Raw genomic sequence first — 23,383 nt, forward strand, 5'->3', positions numbered from 1 at the left:
TACTCTTAAAGGTGCCTACAATAGCTTCACTTTTAAATAACAACACTACAATGTACTTTTAGAAACTCTTTTTCACGATTCTGTAGCCTTGTTTGCCCAGAATAACTGTCATAGAATATATCACAGTAGATTTATGTATCTTCTAGAATACCTACACCAAAATTAATTAATTATTCTGGCAAATAATGACTTTAGTTACAGAATACAGTGTCCATACATGGAACTGTTCAGGAAAAGCTTGGTTTATCTAGTCAACTTCTCTATAAATAAAACCCTTAGTGGTAATCACTGAGGACCAGAAATATTTCACAAGTTGCTATAAAAGATTAACTAGCTGCTAAATGAATCTTTCCAGTGCCTGTTCAAAGGATGACTCATCTGCTCCAATATACTTGTGGGAATGACAGTCAACATTCTTTGACTTGGGCGGCTCACGTACCTTTTTAGATAAAGCATTTAAAGTTGTCTCCATTAAAAAAAAACCAAAAAACCCAACCAACAGAAAATTTCAAAGATAAGTAGAAAGGCCTTTATCAAGAAACCTGTAATCTTGGTCATAATATATTCCATGAAGTCCATGAAGGATATAAGAAAAAAAAATTATCTTTACCAAAGATTAAAAAAAAAAAGGCACATAATAGAAGCATTATGTCCCCAGGACCATTAATCACGTTTCTAAGCAGCTCAGAGACACTGAAGACAGCTGTGGGTCTCAGCTGGATATGACCCTGAACAACCTCATCTAACTTTGAAGTTGACCCTGCTATGAGCAAAGGGTAGAACAAATGACCTCCAGAAGTCCCTTCTAAGATGTTTATAATTATCACTAATAACTAGTAATAATCACTAGTAATAATACTTAATTGGTAATCTTCAGGCACTGTAAATATGCTCTTTATTGTTTTGGATGTGCATTAAGAAACTCAGCTCCACGTAATGTAACTTAAAGGGTCAGGGAATTTTTAATTATTTTGCAGTAAGTCACAACTTCCGTTTTAAGTTAAGTTTGATAAAATGAGCACAGTTCTATAGTATTTATAGGATTACTAAGAAATATGTAACACTGATTTTTCTGTCATACAAGTAATGATTTTATTTGGACAAGACAAGAGATCATCATCGTCATAGGAGAAATCATCATCAGAATAAGATTATATATGAAATATTATTGATTATATGAATCAGATTATATAAAATATCTGATTTCCTATATAGGCCTTACAGTTTATTAAATGACGGATATTCCAGAGGGTTAGTCCTAAGGCATTACAAAGCTTTGACACTATTACTTCTGGTAATACCTATGCCATTTCAGTTGAAGACCATTATGCATGTGAATTTTTGGAGTAGGTGTGCTACACAGTATTCGACAACAGAAGCAGGATATTGGAAGCTCCGGTTTGAAATGTTACAGGTTTTCTGCAACAACCCTGATGTTGCACAATGGCTAAAAGAGAAGAAGGCTCAGGGAACAGCAGGACAATGTAGTCAATACAGATTGCTTTTCCTTTTTTAGCTCTTGATTTTTATATGTATTCTCTAATGTCCAGTCCCTTTAAAATCTTTAGGTCAAGCCTAAGTGTTCCTAAAACTACCAAAACTTTAACAGTGAATTAACTGTGTGAGTAATTTGTCTGTGTATGCTTGAAACTTCTTTAAAATAATCAGTCAGTCAGTGTTTCAGGACGAGGAGGAAGGTGGTGTCTCAGGTGCATGGAATTACAGTCTTTCAGTGCGCTAGGGTTATCATGCCACCTCAGTAAGTATGGCTTTTAGATACCTTTTGTCATACACTCTGACTCTTGTGTTTGCACTTCCTATGTGTGTGAATTGGTGGATCTGACCAGTAGAGGCAGGTGATTTTTGATCAATACATAGACTGTTTGAGAATCTACCAAACTGACTCAGTTTTTCTTTATTCCATGTTCTTGATTGATAAGGAGAAAGTACAAAAATGCAAGAATATGATGTAATGATGTGATTATATCACAACTTGACTGATTCAATTGCAGAAGATTACCTAACAGTAAATGGCACAGTGCAGGTCATTATCCTTTCTTTGAACTGTTCTCTGTGTAGGACTTTTGGGACAGCCATCCCCACCCAGCCAATTTCTCTTCACCCTTGACAAATGGGTCAGAAGATACTATGGAAAAAAAAATCATGTCCTCCTTCCACATCAGGTGTTTGAAGCCCCAGTCTTTTTGTCATAGCATCCCTGCAGGTCTTCTGCTAAGGTGGACATAACACACCTTCTTCCAAAAGACCTATAAGCCTAGACCTTTAATGACAACCAGGTTGTGACAACTGCAATCTACTCACTACCCAACTGAGTTCCTTGTAGGTAGAAATGAAGAAATAGCTCTCTCCCCACTGATATCGCCACTATGTAGGCTGATGTGCCCATTAAGGAAAATTCTGTTCAGCTCAGAAAGGGCACAACCACTGCAGTACTCACAGAAGATGATAAAAATGTGGTCCAAATCTGATGTTCAAACCCAGACGGATGAAAAGAGAGGAAAGTTTATACCAGAAAAAGAAGGAGAGTATAAATACCATTTCCCAGATCAGAGCCCAAAGAAAAGCTTTCTTTCCTCCTCCCGCAACCCCATCCCCTTTACTTACTCTCAGCTCCAACACCGAGCACCATTCTGCTAAGGATTATCTCTCCCCACTACCCCAGCCCCAAAGCACATTGACCAAAGGAGATGAAGCTCTAAAGAGACATAGCTAATTCTTTCGCTGAGAGACAAAATGCTTCTACATGTAGGTAACACATTATGTAGGGCCTTTAAGAAATGTAGACATTTAATGTTCTTACAAAAAAAATCAAGCTGTAAAATATATCAGTAGAGGTGATAGGAAATAGATACAACACACAAAACTGTGAGAGCAAAAGAAAAGGTCCACTCTACTGGTAAATACATTTCTTCTGATAACAGAAATATAATTCACTCAAAAGGCCCTAAACCAGGATGTTACGGTAAGATATGTGTCTTTGGTAAGAAATCCGTATTTGTCTGATATTGTCATTTTATCTCTACAGAGCAAACTTAAAAGAATATGTTCCTGTTTTGTTCCTGGTGTTAGAATCACATATATTGGTCTAGGATATTTCCTCATCAAGAAAAATTATATTTTAAACCACGGAAGATAAATTGTTATGCACAGTATTTTATGTCCATTTGGTGTTTTGGGAATCATCAATTGCTTGTTTTCTTGTTCACTGTGGAGTCATGTACTGTTCAAGTGCAACCTAGACTAGTCCAGTAATGGATGTTTGTAATCTATGTCTTTGTCCATATGCTTGCCTGTTTAGAACAATATCACAGATGTAAATAACAAAACCTGATTTTTCCTGATGCATGCAGATCCTCCAAAGTTTGATAGGATATGGCCGAATATTTCTTCCCTTGAGGTTTCTAAACCAAACCAAGGTAGGATGCTGTAAATTCCTACTGGTCTAAAATTACTGAAATTGCTTTCAAGGAGTCCCACATGATGGCAAAAGCAGCAAAATGATAATCCAACTAATTTTTCTTCCGGTGATAAATAATGTTATTCTGTGAGAAAATAACCATAAAACAAACCTTACCTGAAAAGTCTTCCAGTACTCAGATATGCACATCATCACTGCAAAAAGTCTGGAAAATTAGACACACAGGTTATAAGTACTGATATGCAGAAAGCCCTAGACAATGTTGGACTTGTTTAGACAGCAGTCTACATTTTGAGTAAGTTTCAAGATTCTTGAGCGAGACAAATTGTCATTGTCTACATCAAACCCATTTTTAATGTCTTGTTTCCACTTTGTTCTCCTAAGTGAGCTGAGAGGCATCCTCAGCTTGCGTGCCATCCACAATACAAGCAAGTTCTCTGCAGGATAGACTCGTAGTTTTCTGCAATTTGAGTGCCACCCAAAACATTACTCACAGACTGTGGCATGATGATTAGCACTGAAAGAGACAGAACAACTTTTTAAGTTGACTAATAAAAGTAAGATTCTTTGTTATTTGAAGTTGTGTTCAGCTATACTTCACATTTCAGAATGATCGTTCATTTTAAAAAATAAAATCCTTTTGTTCTTCTTATTTACTGCCCTTTGCTCCCAAAAAAAATCCCTGCAGAAATCTGGCCTGTGGCTTGCTTTGACTGTTCAAAGGGTGTCCTTTTTGTGCTATAACACATACAGGTGGAGAATAAAATTAATTGAAAGGTGATCTAGAAAATAGCTACTAAACCGAGCAAGATGTATTGGGAATCTGTTGGGGAATTACATTGGAAGGGCTGTAGTTAAATCCATTAATCACAATGACCAAATCAAAACATATGCACATATGTATAAAATCTACCATGTTATATGTGTGAGTTTCTATGTGCCCAACAAAATAGAAAATACTAATTGATCTGTGCTTTCTGTAAGGATTAGCAATGTACTTTAGTTTGCATTATTCACATATATTTTAAATTAAATGTCCCTGATGAAGTTATACTTAGCATTCCAATAACGTAATTTAGCCTGCGTTGTATTTTCCAAGCTTTTGCATGTGTTCCTTAAATAAACAAAAAAACCCAGATTGATCTCTGCTCCTCTGCTCTCTGTAAGGATTAGCCTACATTATTCACAGGAATTTTAAATCAAAACATTCCCAGTGAAATGATACTTAGCATTTCTAATGGATTTCATAGCTTAATTATACTGCTTGTGATCTAAGACTTAACTTCATTGCAAAATACATCTTGAACAGCACAAAATTATTCAGTGTTTCTTCCCCAAAAATAAGAGTTTTAGTAAATTCAGTTTTGACATTTCGTTAGGGAGCACAAAACACAAAAACTTAAAAGCATTTCTATTCAGATTATGTGTTTGCAGCATACTGTTACAGTGTTTAACATTTATTGTAGATTAAATAATTCAGTCATGGATAGTGTATTAAGAGAATAATTACAGAAATCTGCCTATACCTAATAATGTTGTGTTTTCTTTGTTTATGCTATTAGGCCAGAATAAATATGCATGTAAATTTAATAAAACTTTTGCAGATCACTCTGGTTACCATATAGTCATTGGTCACGGATTGGGAGAAACCATCAAATAACCTCTAACACAAAACTGCCAAAGTGTGTAGATGTGAATTACATTCCCTTTCTTTATCTTGGATATTACAGCTCAAATGATTTAATAGTTGATAGTATATAACTCATTTTCTCTAACTTTCACCCTTTCCTTACAAAACAATAACCATTAAGTTAAAGTTAATTTAAAAGTTAGAAAATAAAGAAGTTTCTTTTAATCTTTTGATTTGTTCCTATATGATACCTTTTCTAATTTACTGTTCATTTTATTACCTATCCAGTTGCTCCCAAATTAGCTATGTCAACTGTTTCTTCTGTTCAAGTTGCAAACCACAAGAGAGGTAGGAATTCTTGGATTCATACAGTGATTCCATAGTGCTCTGTGTTGTGAAAACATCGCACTGTATGAATCTGGAATATCTGTGAAGTGTACCCATCAGCTTACTGGTGAGGCATCTTCATTGACAATAACAGAAGCATTAAGTCACATAAACATAAGCCATACAAAGAAAATAATAAATATGCTGCTTAGACAGTTGCTGCTGGCATATGAAGTGACATGGCATTTGTTTTTAAAGGAGTAAAATGTATGAATATGACCGTTCAGATTGTTGCCTAGAAAGCCAATGTTTGCTAGAGTCTTGTTTTCCTCACTGATATGCGTAAATTGTAGAAGAGGATACATAAGCAGATTAGTTGAGGGCAAACAATACATTAAACATCATTGTCCATATCCTCAAGAAGTATCTGTAAATGCCATGGAGTGTAATGCAGAGTCATGTCTTTTAATGCATTGTAAGTGTGCCTTACATCTTCATTTTATTGTAAGTGTGCAAATTCAGAATGTAGGCATTACATTTTGAACTGATGTTTCAGTGTTTTATCAAAATAATGGAATTATACGGGCATAATGAAGGATGCCAACATTCGCTCCGACTTACAGGCAACCTGTTCATTTGCATATCTGTCATTCACAGTCTGAACCCTGAGATCTTCTCAGTGTTCTTCCTCATCAATTTATCTGTAAAGAGTATGTATAAAGATGTTTTGTCTTTCTGTAGCTATTGTGACTATCCCATTATTCATACATATTAACAAGGAATAGGGATATTAACAAATGTTTGAACTTAGTTTGACCCATTTGATGAGATCATGATACCGAGCCGTACTGTTTGTTATGAAGCAGGTCATTTCTAAGGTTACAACGAAATCTCTTTCGTTTGCCTTTTGTTAGTGTATGGAGGAGGAACACAGAGGTACTGGAAAATGAAAAAGAAAAAATATTTTAATGATTTCTGAATGCACTTTTCTTGAAATGCTTTGTGCTTTTAATTAGAAAATGACACTGACAGCTGTCTCATGCATTACCTGTCTTAGTTTAAAAATGATGCTTCCCTTCCATGTGGTTACCATTGTTTCATGTGCTGATGTTTCATGTTTTATTGGCTGCAGCTGAAGCTTCAGCTGAACCTTGTCCCCACAGCACAGTACTGTGTCATCTCAAAGGTGTAAATGCATAGCATTATAATGGGGGAAAAAAGTATTCAATTTATAGAAACAAAGCAATTAAATGATCAGCCTCTTTATGAGCCTCCTTCCGTGGGTAATTCTGTCATGCTATCATGTTGGAAACAGTCTTTAAAGGCTCATACAGTCAATCCTTCTGTGAGTTGGCAAGGGATTTGACAATTCCTGAATCATCCAAAGACAGTTATCAAACCTAACATGGCTATCTCTTCTCCCTTTTTCCTTCACATTAAACCTATCTAGCTATCTTTACCTCTTCTCTGAGGTTTTATTTCCCAAACCATTTACTCCTCGTTGTTATTCAGCTTTAAACTGTCTCCAGTTTATCTGTGTCTTTTCTGACACGTGGTACTCAGAACTGAAAGCAGCATTTCCTAGCACTGTAAGCTCATGTCATTTCCTTGATGGTAAACCATTTGCAGCCTGATTTTGATACTTTCCCCCATCTCTTTCAGTGATTGCATGGCTTTGCCAGTGCATGACAGTGGTTGGGCTGCTAGCCAGAGACAGGTGCCTAAAAACCTTAAGCTGTGCTTCTGACAAGTCTAATAAGCAGGCTGCTTTCTGGTCTTGGTGCTGGTTAAGGTGAACCACATAAGCTAGAAAGGCCGTACAGCATTGACAGGTGTTAGCTTCCCAGCTGGCATGATGCTGAATGTAATTCTACATGTTATGTTTGACTGATTTAGGGTAGCACCTCATGTAGCCAGTGGAGAAAATAATTCCATTTCAATCACATAAGGACCCTTTATATAGCTTTTTTTATAAACATAGAGGGATGTAAAAATGATTCACTGACCAGGGCAACAGCAGTAAGCAAAATAAGTTCATATTCTTGCACTAGCCCGGGGGGGAGGGCAAAAATTAGCAAAAAGTTGATTTAATCATTACTTGCTATGCCTTTTTTTTTTTCCTTTGTGCCATTGCTATTATTTTATCAGATGTTAGACTGGTTTTGAGTTAACTCGGTTTTTTCCTATACCATGTAGCATTTACCAGTCTGATGATCAAGATTCCTAGAGCTTTCCTATATATTAGTATAAGTTAACTTTAAGACAAAGGCTTTCTTTCACACAGCACAGTTGTTACAAAAGAGCGTACCCACAGGAATGCAAACAAGTACAAGAATTGGTCTCATTGTTTACCTTTAATGTTGATGAGCCACATCTGAACTTGAGTATTCCTTCTGCATATATTTAGGAGCATGTGTGTACATTGAACTAAGTCCTTTGTAATTATTAGATGTTTCTTCAGTCCAAATCATAACTTGGAGCAAGCCTTATACAGAGTGAACTACTTTATGTGCAGCTTTGTTTCCTGTGCTTTTGTAATGGCTAATTATGTGTAGTAGTAATATTTTTGAAGATCATATCACAATTTCAGAGTGGAAGTAGTGCAGTCCTTCATTCACAGAATATTCTCAATTTCTTTCTGCTACTTTAAACACAAAAGATGATGTAGCACAGTCTGATTTACTGGCACTTCTTTATAGTCCGCATATTTCTGAAACATAATCATGTAGTATTCTGCTGCCTGTTACTGATGCAAAAAACAAGGTAAATTATTTCCTCTAAATTCACCTGCAGTATCGTTATGTTAACCACAAGTCTGACAAACATGCCAGTAAAGTATCATCTCACCAAAACCAATTGTCTAATGGTAGCAGAAGACAGGTCCTTTGTCAGACAGAGAGACTGAGGCAGCATTGCTTCTGAATCTGAGATTCAGAAGGACGAGATTGCTTATCACTAACCAGTCTTTCTTCTTTTAAAAATAAAACACATAAAAACAATCATAACAATTTTCCCTGTGACTCCTGTTTGCTAGTGCTAGTTTCCACTTTTAGATCTGTTGCCTCTGCCCCACACAGGCGGTTTTTAGTCAAGCGAGATGGATATACTAGGGGAGAAATGCTGCTGGATGGCTGGCTGAGATGCAGAATCATTAACACTTTTCCTCCCCCCTCAATTATGTCAAGTGGTGACATACTGAGACTGATACACCAAATGTTTTACTGTACTCCAGCAGTTATAGGCATCAAAATTATCAGATTGGCATGAACCACAAAACATTGGTTTAGCAGTATAACACTGAAGAGAACAAGAATGCATATATGTTAACTAAATGTGTATATGTAAATTGAATTAATATTTCCTGGCAGCAGAAAGGCAGCTCTCAACATTGAAACATACGTTGTGCTAAGCATTGTACAGTATAAGAAAAGATGCTATCTGTTTACAGTCCACTACATCAGACAACAGCCAAAGAAATAGATACGTATTAGGTGTGCATAACATACTCATAAACATGTGCCAGTATTGCTCCTTCTTTAGAAAAATACGGACAGGCACAAATCTTGTATCTGACACCCTATGCCAACAATCGGTGGGCTCATTAGGTGCCCTAGCACGGTCAGCAGCGTACCATAGGAAAGGCAGCACAGGGGACTTGGCTCCTGTCATGAATGGGAACATTTTACACCCTCTGCTGCAGCTTTATCTAATTACAGGCTAAGTTAACTTCAAGACCTTGAAGCCCTTCCAAGTCACCGCATCCAGTACTCCATTACTAGCAGGAAACATACCATAATCTCTTTCACCAGTTAATAAACTATATCGCTAAAGCATCAGTGTTTTTGCTACAAATTGGAAGAGTGGTCGAGAACCTCAGTGCCCTACTGGCTAGATACTGTCTCCTGATTTCCAGTTGAAATTTCTCAATGGCTAGTTAACACCCATTTGTTCTTGTGCCAGTGTTGTCCATTAGCGCAGATACTCACTTGGGATGGCAGAGGGCTATCTCCTTGATGTATTTATAGCCCAGCGATATCCCCTGTCTTCAGTTTCCTGGACTAAACAAGCCAAATTATCCTAGTCTTCACTTTTTAAGTAGGCTCTTTACTTCTCTGATCATCCTAATAACCTCAGAGTTGAGTGATCAGATTTACACAAGCTTTCTACACAAAGCGTAGCTGTGCCTGCTATAATGATATTGATACTTTTCTAATTTCTACTTCTTTCTGCATAAAACCAAGCATTGCTTGTGATTAAAGACTAAAAGGCACTAGCATCCTATGTTTAATGAAGGGGGTTTTAAAAAGCGGCTGTCATGCCAGCTGCATTTCAGATGGCTGCAGTAAGCATGCTTTCTATTCAGTACACATTTCAGAATTTTCATCATCTTTTCTGGCCCAGTTCCTGTTTATCTCAGAATATAAAAATGGGTTAATGCTTACCTCAGAAGTACAGTAGAAGTAGCTCTTAAGTAACACCTCTCTTCTTTCCTTTTCTTCTCTGTTAATTGCTTTAGGAGGTGCTGGCCAAAATTGTCAAACTAGAGATTTGTTTGGTCTTGGAATAAAACAGTCTGGTTCCCAAGGTGCTTACCAGTTACAGTACCCCGAGTTCAGCAGTATTTTTGAATACTCACCATTTATGTCAGAACAAAGCTTTTATTTTACTTACAGTTGTGGATTTAAGCATGATGAAGTTTGACAATTTTGTCCACTGTATTTAATATTTTTAATATGAGGAAGTTTTTCCCATGTCTTGGTTTTTACTCATCTCAAATGTGCAAAAAGGTGTGCATTTCTATCAGCGGAAACTGAGCCTCCAGTACCCCTGAAAGGTTTACAACTGCAAATGCTTCAGTTCCATCAGGTCTGCCAACAACAGCCAACCTTCGACGTCATGCCATGGTCGTCGGGTCACGCTAACCTGCCTGAAACAAACGTCACTTTCATTGCAGATAAACATCTGCTGTTGTCCATGTTACATTGATTAACATGTATGTGCCATTCATTCATACTTCTATTCATGGTTCATTTTTACTAAGCATGTAATGTGCTATTACTCTGCTGCTGTATACATTCTGTATACATTTCTGTTCTTCCTTGAAAGACTGTGAATGCTTCGGGCACTCCAACCGGTGCAGTTACATCGAGCTGCTCAATACGGTCATTTGCGTGAGCTGTAAGCACAACACTAGAGGTCAGCACTGTGAGTTATGCAGGCTGGGCTACTTCAGAAATGCTTCTGCAGAGCTGGACGATGAAAATGTGTGCATAGGTCAGTCCCGGGGTAACTGCGGCTTTTCTTCTGTGCCTTTTCAGCTACTGGCAGCTGCTAGGGACCACTGCTGCTTACTTGCCAGTTGAGCCAGAATGAGCTTTTTCAATGGATAAGAACATCTGTGTAGACTTTTCACCTCATTTCCGTTGCCTCTGTAGCCCCAAGGAGGTATTTTGAATCTGTATATGACGATGAACTCCCTGGGCAAGGGTCCTGGGAAGACTTTCCCAGGAAGCCCCTGAGAAACTGATTGTTCTGTCCTCCTGCAGGAGGGAGCCACACTGGAGTTGTGCATGTGAAAACTGAAGGGTTGAGTCATAAATACCTGTTCCCAGTCTAACTTCGGGAATTATTAGTACAGACTCTTGAATACTTGCCTGGAGACCTACAAAAGTTGCCAGCTGCAACAACAGGGCATGGGGAGTGGTGCTTATTAACCCCTTTTATTCACTTAAATTTCATAAAAACATGTTGCAGCTAATTCTGCTCCCAGGCACAGGGCTGTAAATGCAGTGCTACCTCCCCTCTCCTTAGAGGAGAAACTGAAATTATGCCCATGTGGTTAGGAGCAGAATTAGTGGTTAGGAGCAAATCAGTTTGACATGATACCAATTTAGAAAAGGGATTCCTAGGTGAAAACAGTGCTTTAGACCTAGCATCTGCTATAAGTATGCAAAATGCAGAATTAAAGAAAATGTCAGAACATAATAAAAAAAGCATATTAGGAAAAAATGTAAGATCTTTCTCACACTAGAAGAATATGCAGTGTTCTCATGTCACCACAGACAGTGTATAGAAAAAGTTAGGACAATTTAGGTGAAGACTGAACGTAGTCAATAAAGGAAGCCTGATACAATGGCCAGTAGTTAACAGCCACAAAAGGCACTGGAGAGGTGGAGAATTTATTATATAATGTTTCTTATAGACATAAGTATCGGTAGAACCTGTTCTGGATTTTCATTGTGATATTTTTTTCTTTCCATTTTCCAGGAAGCAAAAAGAAAGAGTAGTTATAAGATTTTTCTCATGCCAAAATAGACTATGGGTGTATGAATTATATTTTAATATTCTTTATAATCCATTGCTGAGATTCAAGCCAGAAACTATTTAGGTTGCTATTATTTGTTTCAGTCTGCAGCTTGACAGATTTACACTTTAGTTCGTGATAAACACCCAGATCCATCCATGCACTGCATTTCACGTGTCCTTCTTTTAACTTTGCTTGGCAACACATTCAGAAAATGCATGATCTCCTTTGACATTAATTAGTCTGAGCTAATAAGAACTTTAGTAGGCAAGTCATGATTTTGTATGACTGTGCTGAGGAGATTAACCCAATCAAATGTTCTTGGAAAAAACCCACTGTCCCTCATATTTGTTTGATGTAGAAGATGGACATCATTGGTATGACATCGGGGCTGTATAATTTCAGCTGCCTAAATAGGCCTAATGAATATGACACTAAATTACTCTGTTTGGGATTTTTCATCAGCTCATTCAGTAAATTGTTTCCCATGTACACTGAAATGCTAAGACAGCAGCTGTAGCTACGTAAGACAAGTAAGTTAATAAACCAGGAGTCAAAAATAAGTAAATTTTAAATTAATGTGCAAGTGATGTATTTAGAATGTCTTAGTAAAACAACTGTGCACTTCGAAATTGCCCAGGCTCTCTGCAGAAATAAAATTTAAAAACCTTTCATTTAACAAGAGTCTTAAAAAAAAGATTAAAAAAAAAAAAAGAAAGAAGGCAATGTGATGCATTTTACTGACTTTCCCACCTTAATGCAAACAGAATTCTCTTGGGCGCCCATGAGAATTGTACTATATGGATGACTATAGGATCAAACCTATAGGAGATGACTATAGGATCAAACCCTGGTTCGCTACATATTAGGTAATTTGTTTCAAATAAGTAATATTCTTGTTGGACTAAGACAGTTTTCAGGATCATAGTGATCATACTGCATACAAAATGTATGTATCCTAGCTGATTTGCCAGCTTAAGAAGACTTTCATACTACTTCTTGTTTAGTCAGTGAAGTGAAGGAGATACCTAAGCACTTTTCAAAAAACAGAGAAGTTTGTGCTTAAAGTGCTCAGGAATTGGGGCTCCTAAGATTTAATCCTTCAAAGTGTAGAGTTTTTTCACCTCTGAGAGAGCTGATGGGTTCACCATCCTTCTAGGTCAAGCACAAAGAGTCTTGCTCTATTGGAAACGCTCATTTCTCTTTTCTCTGAGTTTAAAAGCAGTGTTTTGGGTTTTAAGTATGAGTGGAATGTTGGCATGAACATTTTAATACGCAGATTTCCAGTGACATGTGCAAGTCTTATTCCCGGATGAAAGTCTCATTTTTCCAAGCTAATTCTTTCCTCTTCAGCCATACATGTAGAAAAGTAAAAAATGTTTGGATAAGCTAGTTTAATGGCAGCTAACAGGGCTTTGGCTCTGATTATCAAAACTACTTTATGAAAACTATAGTTTTCATAAATATATATGGTAAGTACATGGCTAACAAATCTGTGAATCTTAGCCGATGCTAACTAAATGGAGAAAATGTAAAATGTTTCATTTTTAAAACTGACAAGTTACAAAGGATCAAAATACTGAGAAGGTTTTTACCAGTGAACTAAATGCACCGCATTATACAGTGGGCTTAAATCTAATTTCATTATGCCCTTAACTTCTTTAGAAGCAAAATACATTTTATTTCCTAAAATGAAATATCAAAAATTTGTGGATTTGTCAGTTAACTGCAAAATTACCTCATATGGGCAACTGCAGTTTCTAAATAAATTAAGGTATTTTAAAGTTAAAAATCATTCACTTGACGTGCTTACAGTGAAAAAGAATTTAACAACTTGAAGAGCTTTTTATTTCTACAAGGTCTTCATAAAGTCCTAATAACTCTTTATTTCAGTGAATACACACACTGGCAAGCATGGATAGCATGGAAACCACCAGGTAGACCCAGAGTAATAAAATATTTCCTTTGCCTTACAACATAAATACTGAAATGGTAATTATTGTCACACCTATAGAAAGCCAACCTTGCAGTCACTTAGGCTTTAGCTTCAGTTAACACCTGTGAGACCTTTAGAAACCCTAATGGTATATGGCTAAGTGAACCCTGAGGGCTGTCCTGTAGCCACTGTCAACCCAGACTGATAAGCAGCAAGCCTGCAAGCTTCAGCCCATTTTCCCAACCTTCTTTTTTACTTTTTTTCATTATGTTTTGTTGGCAGCATCACATTGATGTAGTGAATCTCAGTGAACAGATAACTACCACTGTCATCTTCCCATCCTTCAGTCACCAGATGGAGGTTGGGAGGAAAATTCCTTCCCAGTTCAGATCTGCAGGGTTTTTTTCCCCACCCTGGAACCTGGGGTGTGGTCTGCTTATTAGGATGATCTGGGAATGTTAGTTTAATGTTATTTAATGCCCTGTTGTAAGGGCGTTGGAGATACTGACTGCCTCCCTGTGGCACACTGGAATTGTGGCTTTTGAGCTTTTTAATGTCTTAAGTATTTGGCAGGTCTTGGGAAGTGTTCCACAGCCTGTGATATTGTGTTGGACAACGAGCTGGGATGTTCGGTGGACCTCTGCAGGTTATATATATCTCTCTCTCTATGGTATCAGTTGTGTAGTCGGAAAGATGGAGGCTAGATTCAGTTACTAAAGGTTACTGGGTCTGTGTGGTGTTCTGATTTGATCTACTACTTTTGTAAAAGGGCCTGGCTTAAAGTTTTGTTTCCACTACCTACTTTCCCTTAAACAGCACAATATGGGCCTGGTACTTCTACATGTTTGTATGATAGAGTTCAGTAGGAAAGCTTTCACTGATTCAGGGTCAGGTTCTTGTTCTCTGGAAAATATAACATTATGTGTCTATAAACATTCAATATCATAGGCCATAGGTTTCTTTCACAAACACTTGTTTTAATCACTGTAACTCCATTATGTCCAACTAAGCTATTTTTAATGTATGAGAATCGGGCCTTCTGTTTCTAATGTAATTCCAAGCTTTTTGTCTTTCAAGGTTTTCTATAAACACTCTTCAAGAAAATTTTACTTCCTGCATTCAATATGTATCTCAGTTCTATGCCTGTTTACATAAACATTTCATACATCTGATTAACATCAGAATTGCCAGCTTTTCAAGTGGCACTCACTGTGCTATAATTCTGCTCAGCCTTGCACAGTATTTTTGGCGTGTCAGTTTTCAACTTCGTTAATGAATGTTGCTAGCTAATTGACTCTATTATTATTGTGGAACTCTGTTTGCCAAAGGTAACTATTCTTCTTCAGCATGCCAAATGTTCAAAGTGCCATCTGTAACTTATAGTTAATAAACACTGAGCCAACAGATGACAAATGTCTTCCTGGTAATTTTTTTCCTGTTACAGTTTTTCCTTTGGATTTTTTTATATTTTACTTCCCAGTTCAACTCCATTTTGTCATTTACAATATCGCTGAGGTTTAATCTAATGCTAGGGAACAACTGCCAAAGGTAGTCATCAAAGTAGCACTGATTCACAGACATATAAAGCCAGACTCCCAGCAGGTTGCCCAGATTCAGGAATTGATTTGTGTATCTTCTGCCTTCAACAGCAGCAGAGATTGGATGCTGCCAAAATCTGTCTGTGGTCTCAGTTGACAGTGGAGTTACTCTGGGTCTACATGGGTCTACATACAAATAAGACACAGCCCTTCATTTAAAAAAAAAAAAAGTAAATAAACTGAAGAACAGGAGTGCCAAAAATGAGCTCTGCTAGCTACTGTCTTGTCTTCTTTGTTCAGCTAGCAGAAAGTTGAACACAGATATTGTAATCACGTTAAAGAAAAGGGCTGTGAATGAACAACACAGTAAGTGTTGTGGGAGGAAATGTGTTACCCTAGTCATTCTTTAATTAGGTGAACACACGTGGAAAATATACAGCAGGGAATGAGCCTCACTGCATTTTCCATCTGCCCACTGGGAGGTGAGAGGAATGAAAATGGCAGCGTAAAGCCAGTTCTGATAAGTTTTGCATTACATTACTGCTTACCTCAAGCTTTTCATTGTGGAGTATGTAAAAGGTTTATTAATGTCACTGATAAATACAATCTCATCAATTTGATGGCAAATATCCACATAAATTATTATACTGCTCAAAACTATAAAGGAAGACTATCTTGAAAGTAAGTAAAGTGCATTTATATAGCCCTGTAAAGACATTCAGCACTTCTGAAAATATTGAGTAATATAGCTAAGCCTGTTTTAATAATGTGAAACATTTCACCCTGATGGCACATTTATATATCCATACTATACAAAGCTTTTCTAATGTTCACTAAATTGTCAAAAACATTCTTACCAAAAGAGAATCTGTTACAATCACTTATCCTCAAAGAACATGGTATCTTCTGCCTTTGTATCTTTTCTGTTTACTTTTTCTCGTCACATCATAAAATGTCTCTTCCTGAAATGACATATGCCAACAAATACATGGACCTGTAGTAGTTATATTCGCTACTCTAGATATCCTTAATAGACAGTCTTCCTTTACCTGTAGCACTGGAAATGCACCCTTTGTTGGTATTGAATGAATTATCACCATATGTAGACCTGAATCCAGTGTGTATGTGTTGTCTTGTTTCTGCAGACTGTTATTGTAACCCTTTTGGTTCAATCCATGATCGCTGTAATGACAGAGGATTTTGTGAGTGTAAGGAGGGAACATCAGGGCCTAAATGTGATAAATGTCTGCCGGGATATATCTGGCACAGCTTGGGCTGTCAACGTAAGTAACTCTGAGAGTCGCCCCTCTCCTGCAACTTTGCTGCCTCTGCGTCTGTATGCTATCACGTGCAGCTACTTAAGAGCAGAAAATGAGCAAAACGCTCTACGAGCTGTAAGAATGCCATACTGCCTGAACCTTTTTGGAGACTCCCAGATGAGGACAGTAAATTGACTGTGCCATCCATTTATTTCAATATGCTTTCAGCGTCCTCTCTCTTTCTCTTGCTAATGCCTGGAGGAGCTCCCACTGAAATATGTAAATATGCATGTCTTGCCAACTGTGAAATAAGTTTTGTATACTAAAACATCAGCATATTAACTCCAAATTTAAAATTCTTACTAAAAGACAAAAGGTGATTTCTCTGCATGTTCACTTTTTTCTGTACTAAACTTCAAATTCTTGAGTAACTTAACTATGCTTTCATACCTTAAAACTATGTCCCTGGACAATAAAACTGCAGAACACTGGCTCATTACCTATTATAATTAGTAAAAATTAGACAAAAGCTAAAGGTAAAAAAAAAAAAATGGAGTATACTTAACATTCTTAAAAACAAGAGCTGAAATTATGCATAAATATTGCTAGAGCAGATGTTGTTTCAATGCTTAGTTGTATATTTAGCTTCTCTTCTGGTTAACAGGTCTTGTAAACAAGTGAGTGGAAATACCAGATCAGTATATAGAGGATTAGACTTTTATTGCAAATTTCTTTTGCAGTAAATTCTTAACATTTATTCTTTATAACTGTTTTGATCATCTACATCCCGAAACTCTGGAGAGTCCTCTCATGTTTTTCTTTCACCTTTTCTCCCTGCCTCTCTGCATTCTTACACACACACATTAGAGAGATTTCTACAACAGCTTGCTTTTGATTTTTAAGAGTGAGAAATACAAGAGATAATGTAATTACTGACACCAATTAGCCAAATATTATAAAATTGGCCATATTGCCACACAAATGCTCTAAATGCTCTAAAACAAATGCAAATTTTATATCATAAATTAAACAAATAAATAAATAAACCACCAAAAAAACCAAACAATAAAGCTAGAGATTACCACTGCCTCTCCAAGTGATGAGTACCTCTGAAGCAGAACATCTGGGCTTGTGACAATTCACCAAATATATCTGGAAAGAAAACCAATAACTAAAGAATTTCAGGAAAGATTGTGATAATTAACCAATTAGCATTAAAGCTAGTACATGAAGAGAAAGGAAGTCTGCATGAGCAACACAGTTAAATGTTACCTGAGAAAAATGGACTTTCTCAGCTTCTGCCAGAAGGCTCCTGTTTACATTTGGCAGGTTATTTAAACCATACTTTTCACATGTGGTTGTTAACTGTATTCTCATTTTCTGGATGCTTGCTCTTGAGTTTTGATTCACAAAATTATTGAGCACTTACAGTTGCAGCAGAAAGCAGGCAAAGTAGTGTTTCAAATATCAGAGTTCTCTATTATTAATATTTTGAAAAATCAGATCCTAGGTATCTCAAAGAAAGCACTTGGAAATCATAGGATCTCCCTCTGCCTTGCACCCCTTAGGTAGAAGGAGGTTGTCACCACCCCTCTACCTTACCCCAGGTACTGGCAAAATAAGCATTAGAATTTGCGAAGCATTGAGATATTGTAGTGACAGGAACCACAGGGGAAAAAAAAAAAAAAAAAAGAAAGAGGAAATCAATATGATTCTCTGCAGTAGAATTTTAATAAAGTACAGTAAACACCATGTCCACATAGTGGGTCTAAAAAAGATATTAAGTAGCTGAGATACTGAACAGGTCTGGAGGTCTTTTTACAGTCATAAATTTTACAAATTTTACAGTCATATAATATAATAATATATATACCAGCTTGTCAAACCAATTGCTTATTAAATGCAGTATTTCCTGTCTTTTCAGGTTTGGACATTATCACCCCAATAATGTTCTTTTAATGAGGATTTTTTGAGCCCAGTATATAATTAGCCTGATTTTAGCTGAATCAGTGTATTTGTAAAAGCTTTAGACAGTTTCTGAAAATGCAAGCTAGTGCCTTCATATTTGCTGACAAAACTAATTAAGTTTCCTTCACTGTGTTGTAATTTTCTGAACAAATCTCAGTCTGATTGTGTAACTGTTAGATATTCTGCAAGTTAGACCAAATTATCTAATCAAATTCAGAAGAAAAACAACTAGACGTGGTTGTCAGTTTTATGGAACAGACATCAAATTGCCATGTTTTACCAAGCACGCACTGATTTAAATCTCATTTCAAGTCTTTTCATGGAGGAACAGAATTCCAATTCATTTAATTTTGTAGTGTGGCAATTTGAGCAAAGCTCAAAAAGATTACTTGTCTGGACACGTAGCGTGTGGTTTTGATCTGTTTCCTTGAGCTTGTGCTGTACAGAAATGTATATATGCAAAGACGGATACACACATGCACTCAGCAGACCAATATGTGTGTGTTTACTTTTTGTTATACATAGCCTGTTGGCATTATTAAGAAAATCTATTCTTATGGAGCTTTGTTACGAAAAGTCATTGACCTAGGGCAACCAGAAGCTTGACCTATAAATAAATAAGTTAATCTGTACTATAGCTAGTTTAATTGCTTGTATGATTGTATTAGTAAATGGAGTGGCTTAGTTTTATATATTAGTAATCCTATTTGGGAAAAACCAATGCTAAAGTCTTGCGGTGTTTTCTACAGCTCACAGTATATCGTTTGATAAATTACTGTTCGTAGTCTACCTTATACCACCCATGGCCAAAAGACACAGAAGCTATTATCCTCAGAAGTATTCATTTAGGTACCTCACTCTTACTGATTTCATCTAAAACCTTTGAGGATCTAGGCAGAACGCTCATCACTTGCGTCTCTGTGCACACAGAGGTCAGATGCAATTTTAGACTTTGCCTCCTAGATAAAAAGCACTGTGATAACAGCTGTTATCTTACTGAATTCAGGGTTTGTGCTGCATGGACACAGCGGTCAGCAGGGTCTGGTTGGTGCAGGAAGGTTTGCTGCCCTCAGAAAAAGAGGCACGATAGATGCAACTGTGCCTTGCGCTATTTCTGAGCCCTCCCCCAGAACCATTCATGCCGCAGGCGTTGTGCGTGCGGGGAAGCTGCTGGGGTTTAGTTCACCTCCTCCCTCCCCGATACCGACAATGGTTTTCTCGCCAGCATGCATACATAGATCAAAGCGCAAGGAATGAATTAAGAACAGAACAGTCTGGTCCCGAAACCCTTCTAGAATTCCAGAAACATGAGAAAATATGTAGCTATATTTCATTTTTCTATTTTATAGAAATTAAACAATTTCCTTTAAAAGTGAACATAAAAACAGAGGAAAAAGCTCCAAGCCTGGCAAGAAATTTAACCAGCAACTACAGCTGGTTTGGGCTGGTCTTAAACTGAACATAGTGCTTTGTGGTAAGGGGAACCTGCAACAAAAGGTAGAAACATTTACACACAGAACTGCCTGAGTTTTAAAAATATGGATGAAGGCAAAATATTAAGCAGGAGCATTCATTTGATTTTCTAAGTGTACTGCTCATAGTCTTGCATCTTTTGTAGTTCTTGGCCATGACATTTCAGGTGACTAAATTCTGTTGCATACATACAGGAGCGTTTAAAAATAACACTTTTCACACACAAAAGAATTAATTCCAAAACCAGCTGCATATTTATCCAATCAGGCAAAGAAAAAGCGACTCTTTTGCCAATCTCAGTTTCCCAGCACAGCTCCAATTTTCATTAGGCATGATCACCCCACAGGAGAAAAGGTGAGGGAAGGTCCAATGATTAATATTATTCACTATCTCCCTTCATATAGTCAACAAGCAAATAAAGATGCTGAACCTGCAGCCCCACAAAGGCCTAGACCGAGTACAAGAGTTACCAATGGTGGTTTGTACCTCAGTTAAATTCCGTGCGTTATTTATTGTGCATCACTGTTTTAAGCCATCTTGGTTCAATGCTGTAAATCTTAAACAATTAGCAAATGAGTTTTCAGCCAGATGCCTTATGTCAAGCTCTGAATAGTTTATTTTATTTTACCCTTTTCCGTTCATTTTAAATAGTTTTTATTAAAGCAGGCAAAGGATTACAGTCTTATCTTCAATGCTCAAACTGTGCTCAGTGCTTGTATCTGTCTTCCAGACTGAACTTGTATTACTCTGCAGCCTGTTAGATAATTCATATTCTGTCACAGTGTGCATTCAACTTATTATATGATTATTTAAATATAAGCTTTTTTGTGTGCATTTTATCATGTGTTACAAATGTTAGAAGCTGAGGCATTTGATCAAAATCATCATGCAGATTGAATTGCCAAAGAAAATCAAACCTGAAATGGTAACCCTGGAACTTATATTAACATTTGCTTTTGGAAGTTTGTGTTTACAATTCAGCAAGAAAAGATAGGTTACCATCCATTTCTTTTAAAAAAAAAAAAACAACTTTATTGAAAAAATAGATCATGCACTTATTTCTAGACAGATTAAATACATAAATGTAATTGTCTCCACCATTGAAGGTTAGTGATCTTTTATACATGTTTGTACACAGATGTATCCTGTGAGTCCTTCAATACCTACACATTCAACTTGTGCCTGGGGAACTATACTGTGTAAAAAGAAATAGAAGTTCAGAACTGGGATGCCCTGCCTTCCAGCTCACCTTTGCAACTGCCTGTGTGGGGAGCCGTAGACAATCCATTTATATCTTTTTACCAGTAGCAGTTTTAATGCTTTTAGCTGGTCAGGATAGAGTGGGATTTCCCCTCTGCACAGGTACTGTATGTACGTTCCGTTCTGGTGTGTTTTGGTGCCAGGACTGGTGGTAGTAAGTGCACTGCCACGCTTGGAGCTGGAGGGAAGTAAAATGTGGAAGGAATTTATTGAAAAGGATAAAGTTCTGATGGGCCTGAACATTGCTGTCCCCAACAAACAATCTGCCCTTGCTCTTTATACATGAAACACCGATTGATTTCCCAACACCTATCTTACATGATTGTTATGCTGACTAAAGAAATTGTGTATGTATAGGGGTTTGGATGTAGGAGGAACAGACTCTGCTTCAAATGGCTCCAAATTTAAATCCAGAATAATTCTCCTTAAATCAATCCAGAATCCCACTGCTGTAACTCAAGGCAAAGTATGGCTTACAGATGTAAGACAAGCAAGGCAAGATTACAAACAAAATTACAGCGTTATTGGGCCTGATTCTCAGATGATGCAAAAAGCTGATTCCACTCACCTCAGGGGAAAGCATGCTGACAACTTATACGTGTAATGCCATACTGGTATCCTGGGTCTTTTAAACCTGAGAAAAGACAACATGAATGTGCGTATTAACACATTCATTCCAAAACACATGACCCATAGAATAACCATACAGATACAGGGATACATAGAAAATTGTTCACCAAAGTATGAATATCATGGAATGGTATTTTTTAATGAGATACTGGATTTGAAGGTGAAAAAGAAGGTTGATATCTCTCTGGGGAGAGGATATTTTAGTCAGAATAAACGTGTCAGAACACAAACACTGTCTTTAACAAAAATGATTAAGTGAAGCATCTTTCCTCTATGAAGAGCAGAGAGGAGAAGATGAAAACATAGGATGTGTTCTCTATATAGTTATTATACAGATCTACATAGTTACTGTAGCATGCCTACGTTGGGGATCAAGTCTCAAGCTGCTTTTAGTACTGCTGCCTACAAAGTGTATGGAATATTGTGGAAATGGAAGAACCTGCAGAAGGAATAGACTAGAGGGGCTTTGGTGAGAGCTCAGGGACATTATCTCAGCATCTCTGTGCTGGAAGGAAGGCTTCTGTGAACAGGATGGGGATTGTGAATTAGGTAACACCTGTGTGGGGGGAGGCCGAAGAAAATAACAGGTTGTAAACCAACCAGAGAATGAGGCATAGAAAAGGGACTAGTTAGCATAGTTAGCATCTCATTAAGAGGCACCAGGCTCTTAAAAGACTGCAGCTCTTCACTTCAGGAGATTTACTCTGATAACCTGGTGATCAGACTTGCTTTCTCCGAAGTGAAAAGAAATGGTTCAGTAGCAACATTTATACACCTGACCTTTAATAGAACAATTTTTCCCCAGCAAGGTGAAGGATTGGATTGGAGCAAAGAGGTTGTTCTCTTGATCTTGCCCAGGTGTCAGCTTCAAAGCTGCTATTCCGTGGCTGTCGAAACTGCTCTAATTGCAAGTGCTGCAATCCCTCTTCTCCCAATTCCCAGCTATTTAGTCCCACACCCCTAGCAATTTCTCAAGCACTTGTTTGACCTTTCATTGAACCATTTCAGCTCTCACTCAGCAGGACACTAAGCAAAAAAGAAGAATAGCTTTCTGCTGTGTTAGTTCTGTGATATGAATCAGCAACGGACTGAGCAAGCAGGAGCACCCTGGGAGAGCATAACCCACTCAGCTGGGGAGAGATGTAACCCAGGCAGCCAGCAGTTAGGCTGGGCTGGGCTGCCGTGCACCTGTAGCATGTCTGTTGGATCAGTTTTCTTCTCTTTCCATCGTTAGATCATTCACGTTATTATGGTCTAGCAAGTTGCTGGTATTTTTACCAGACAAAGCCATGTAATTTCAGATGGATGAACAAGTGGATAATTAGGGAAGCTTCCTAAAAAACTTCTTCCTAAAAAAAAAAAAAGTTCTGTACTCTCCCAAAAATAGTTTATAAACCCACTAACCTACAGAAAAACAAACAACTACTCTCTAAGATTCTCTTGTACTGAAGCAGAATCATAACTTTTTACAGATGGCAAAACTAGGATTCTTTATGCAGAGCCAAAGTGGACAGTGGTGACAGATGTGAGCAGAGTGCATTTCAAAACAGCCCAATTTAAAAAGAGTTAATACAATTTCTAGGCTCTTCAGTATGCTTGGTGCTGTATCATGGGAGAGT

General features: G+C 37.4%; 1 protein-coding gene across 4 annotated transcripts in view; it reads left to right on the plus strand.

Annotated features, from left to right (window-relative positions):
* The window catches only part of NTNG1 (netrin G1), a 160,607-nt gene that overhangs the window by 115,648 nt on the left and 21,576 nt on the right, over positions 1 to 23,383 (plus strand). Inside the window, exons 6-9 of one of the 4 annotated variants that reach the window (XM_072868144.1) lie at positions 3,372 to 3,437; positions 5,358 to 5,417; positions 10,503 to 10,670; positions 16,320 to 16,457. The exons of the other annotated variants lie outside the window; for them this stretch is intronic. Of the exons in view, the coding sequence (XP_072724245.1) occupies positions 3,372 to 3,437; positions 5,358 to 5,417; positions 10,503 to 10,670; positions 16,320 to 16,457 (432 nt within the window). The remainder of the gene's footprint in view (positions 1 to 3,371; positions 3,438 to 5,357; positions 5,418 to 10,502; positions 10,671 to 16,319; positions 16,458 to 23,383) is intronic. 4 annotated transcript variants of the gene reach the window in all.

This window comes from Ciconia boyciana, chromosome 7 (genome assembly GCF_034638445.1).
Source record: "Ciconia boyciana chromosome 7, ASM3463844v1, whole genome shotgun sequence".
Taxonomy (NCBI): Eukaryota; Metazoa; Chordata; class Aves; order Ciconiiformes; family Ciconiidae; genus Ciconia; species Ciconia boyciana.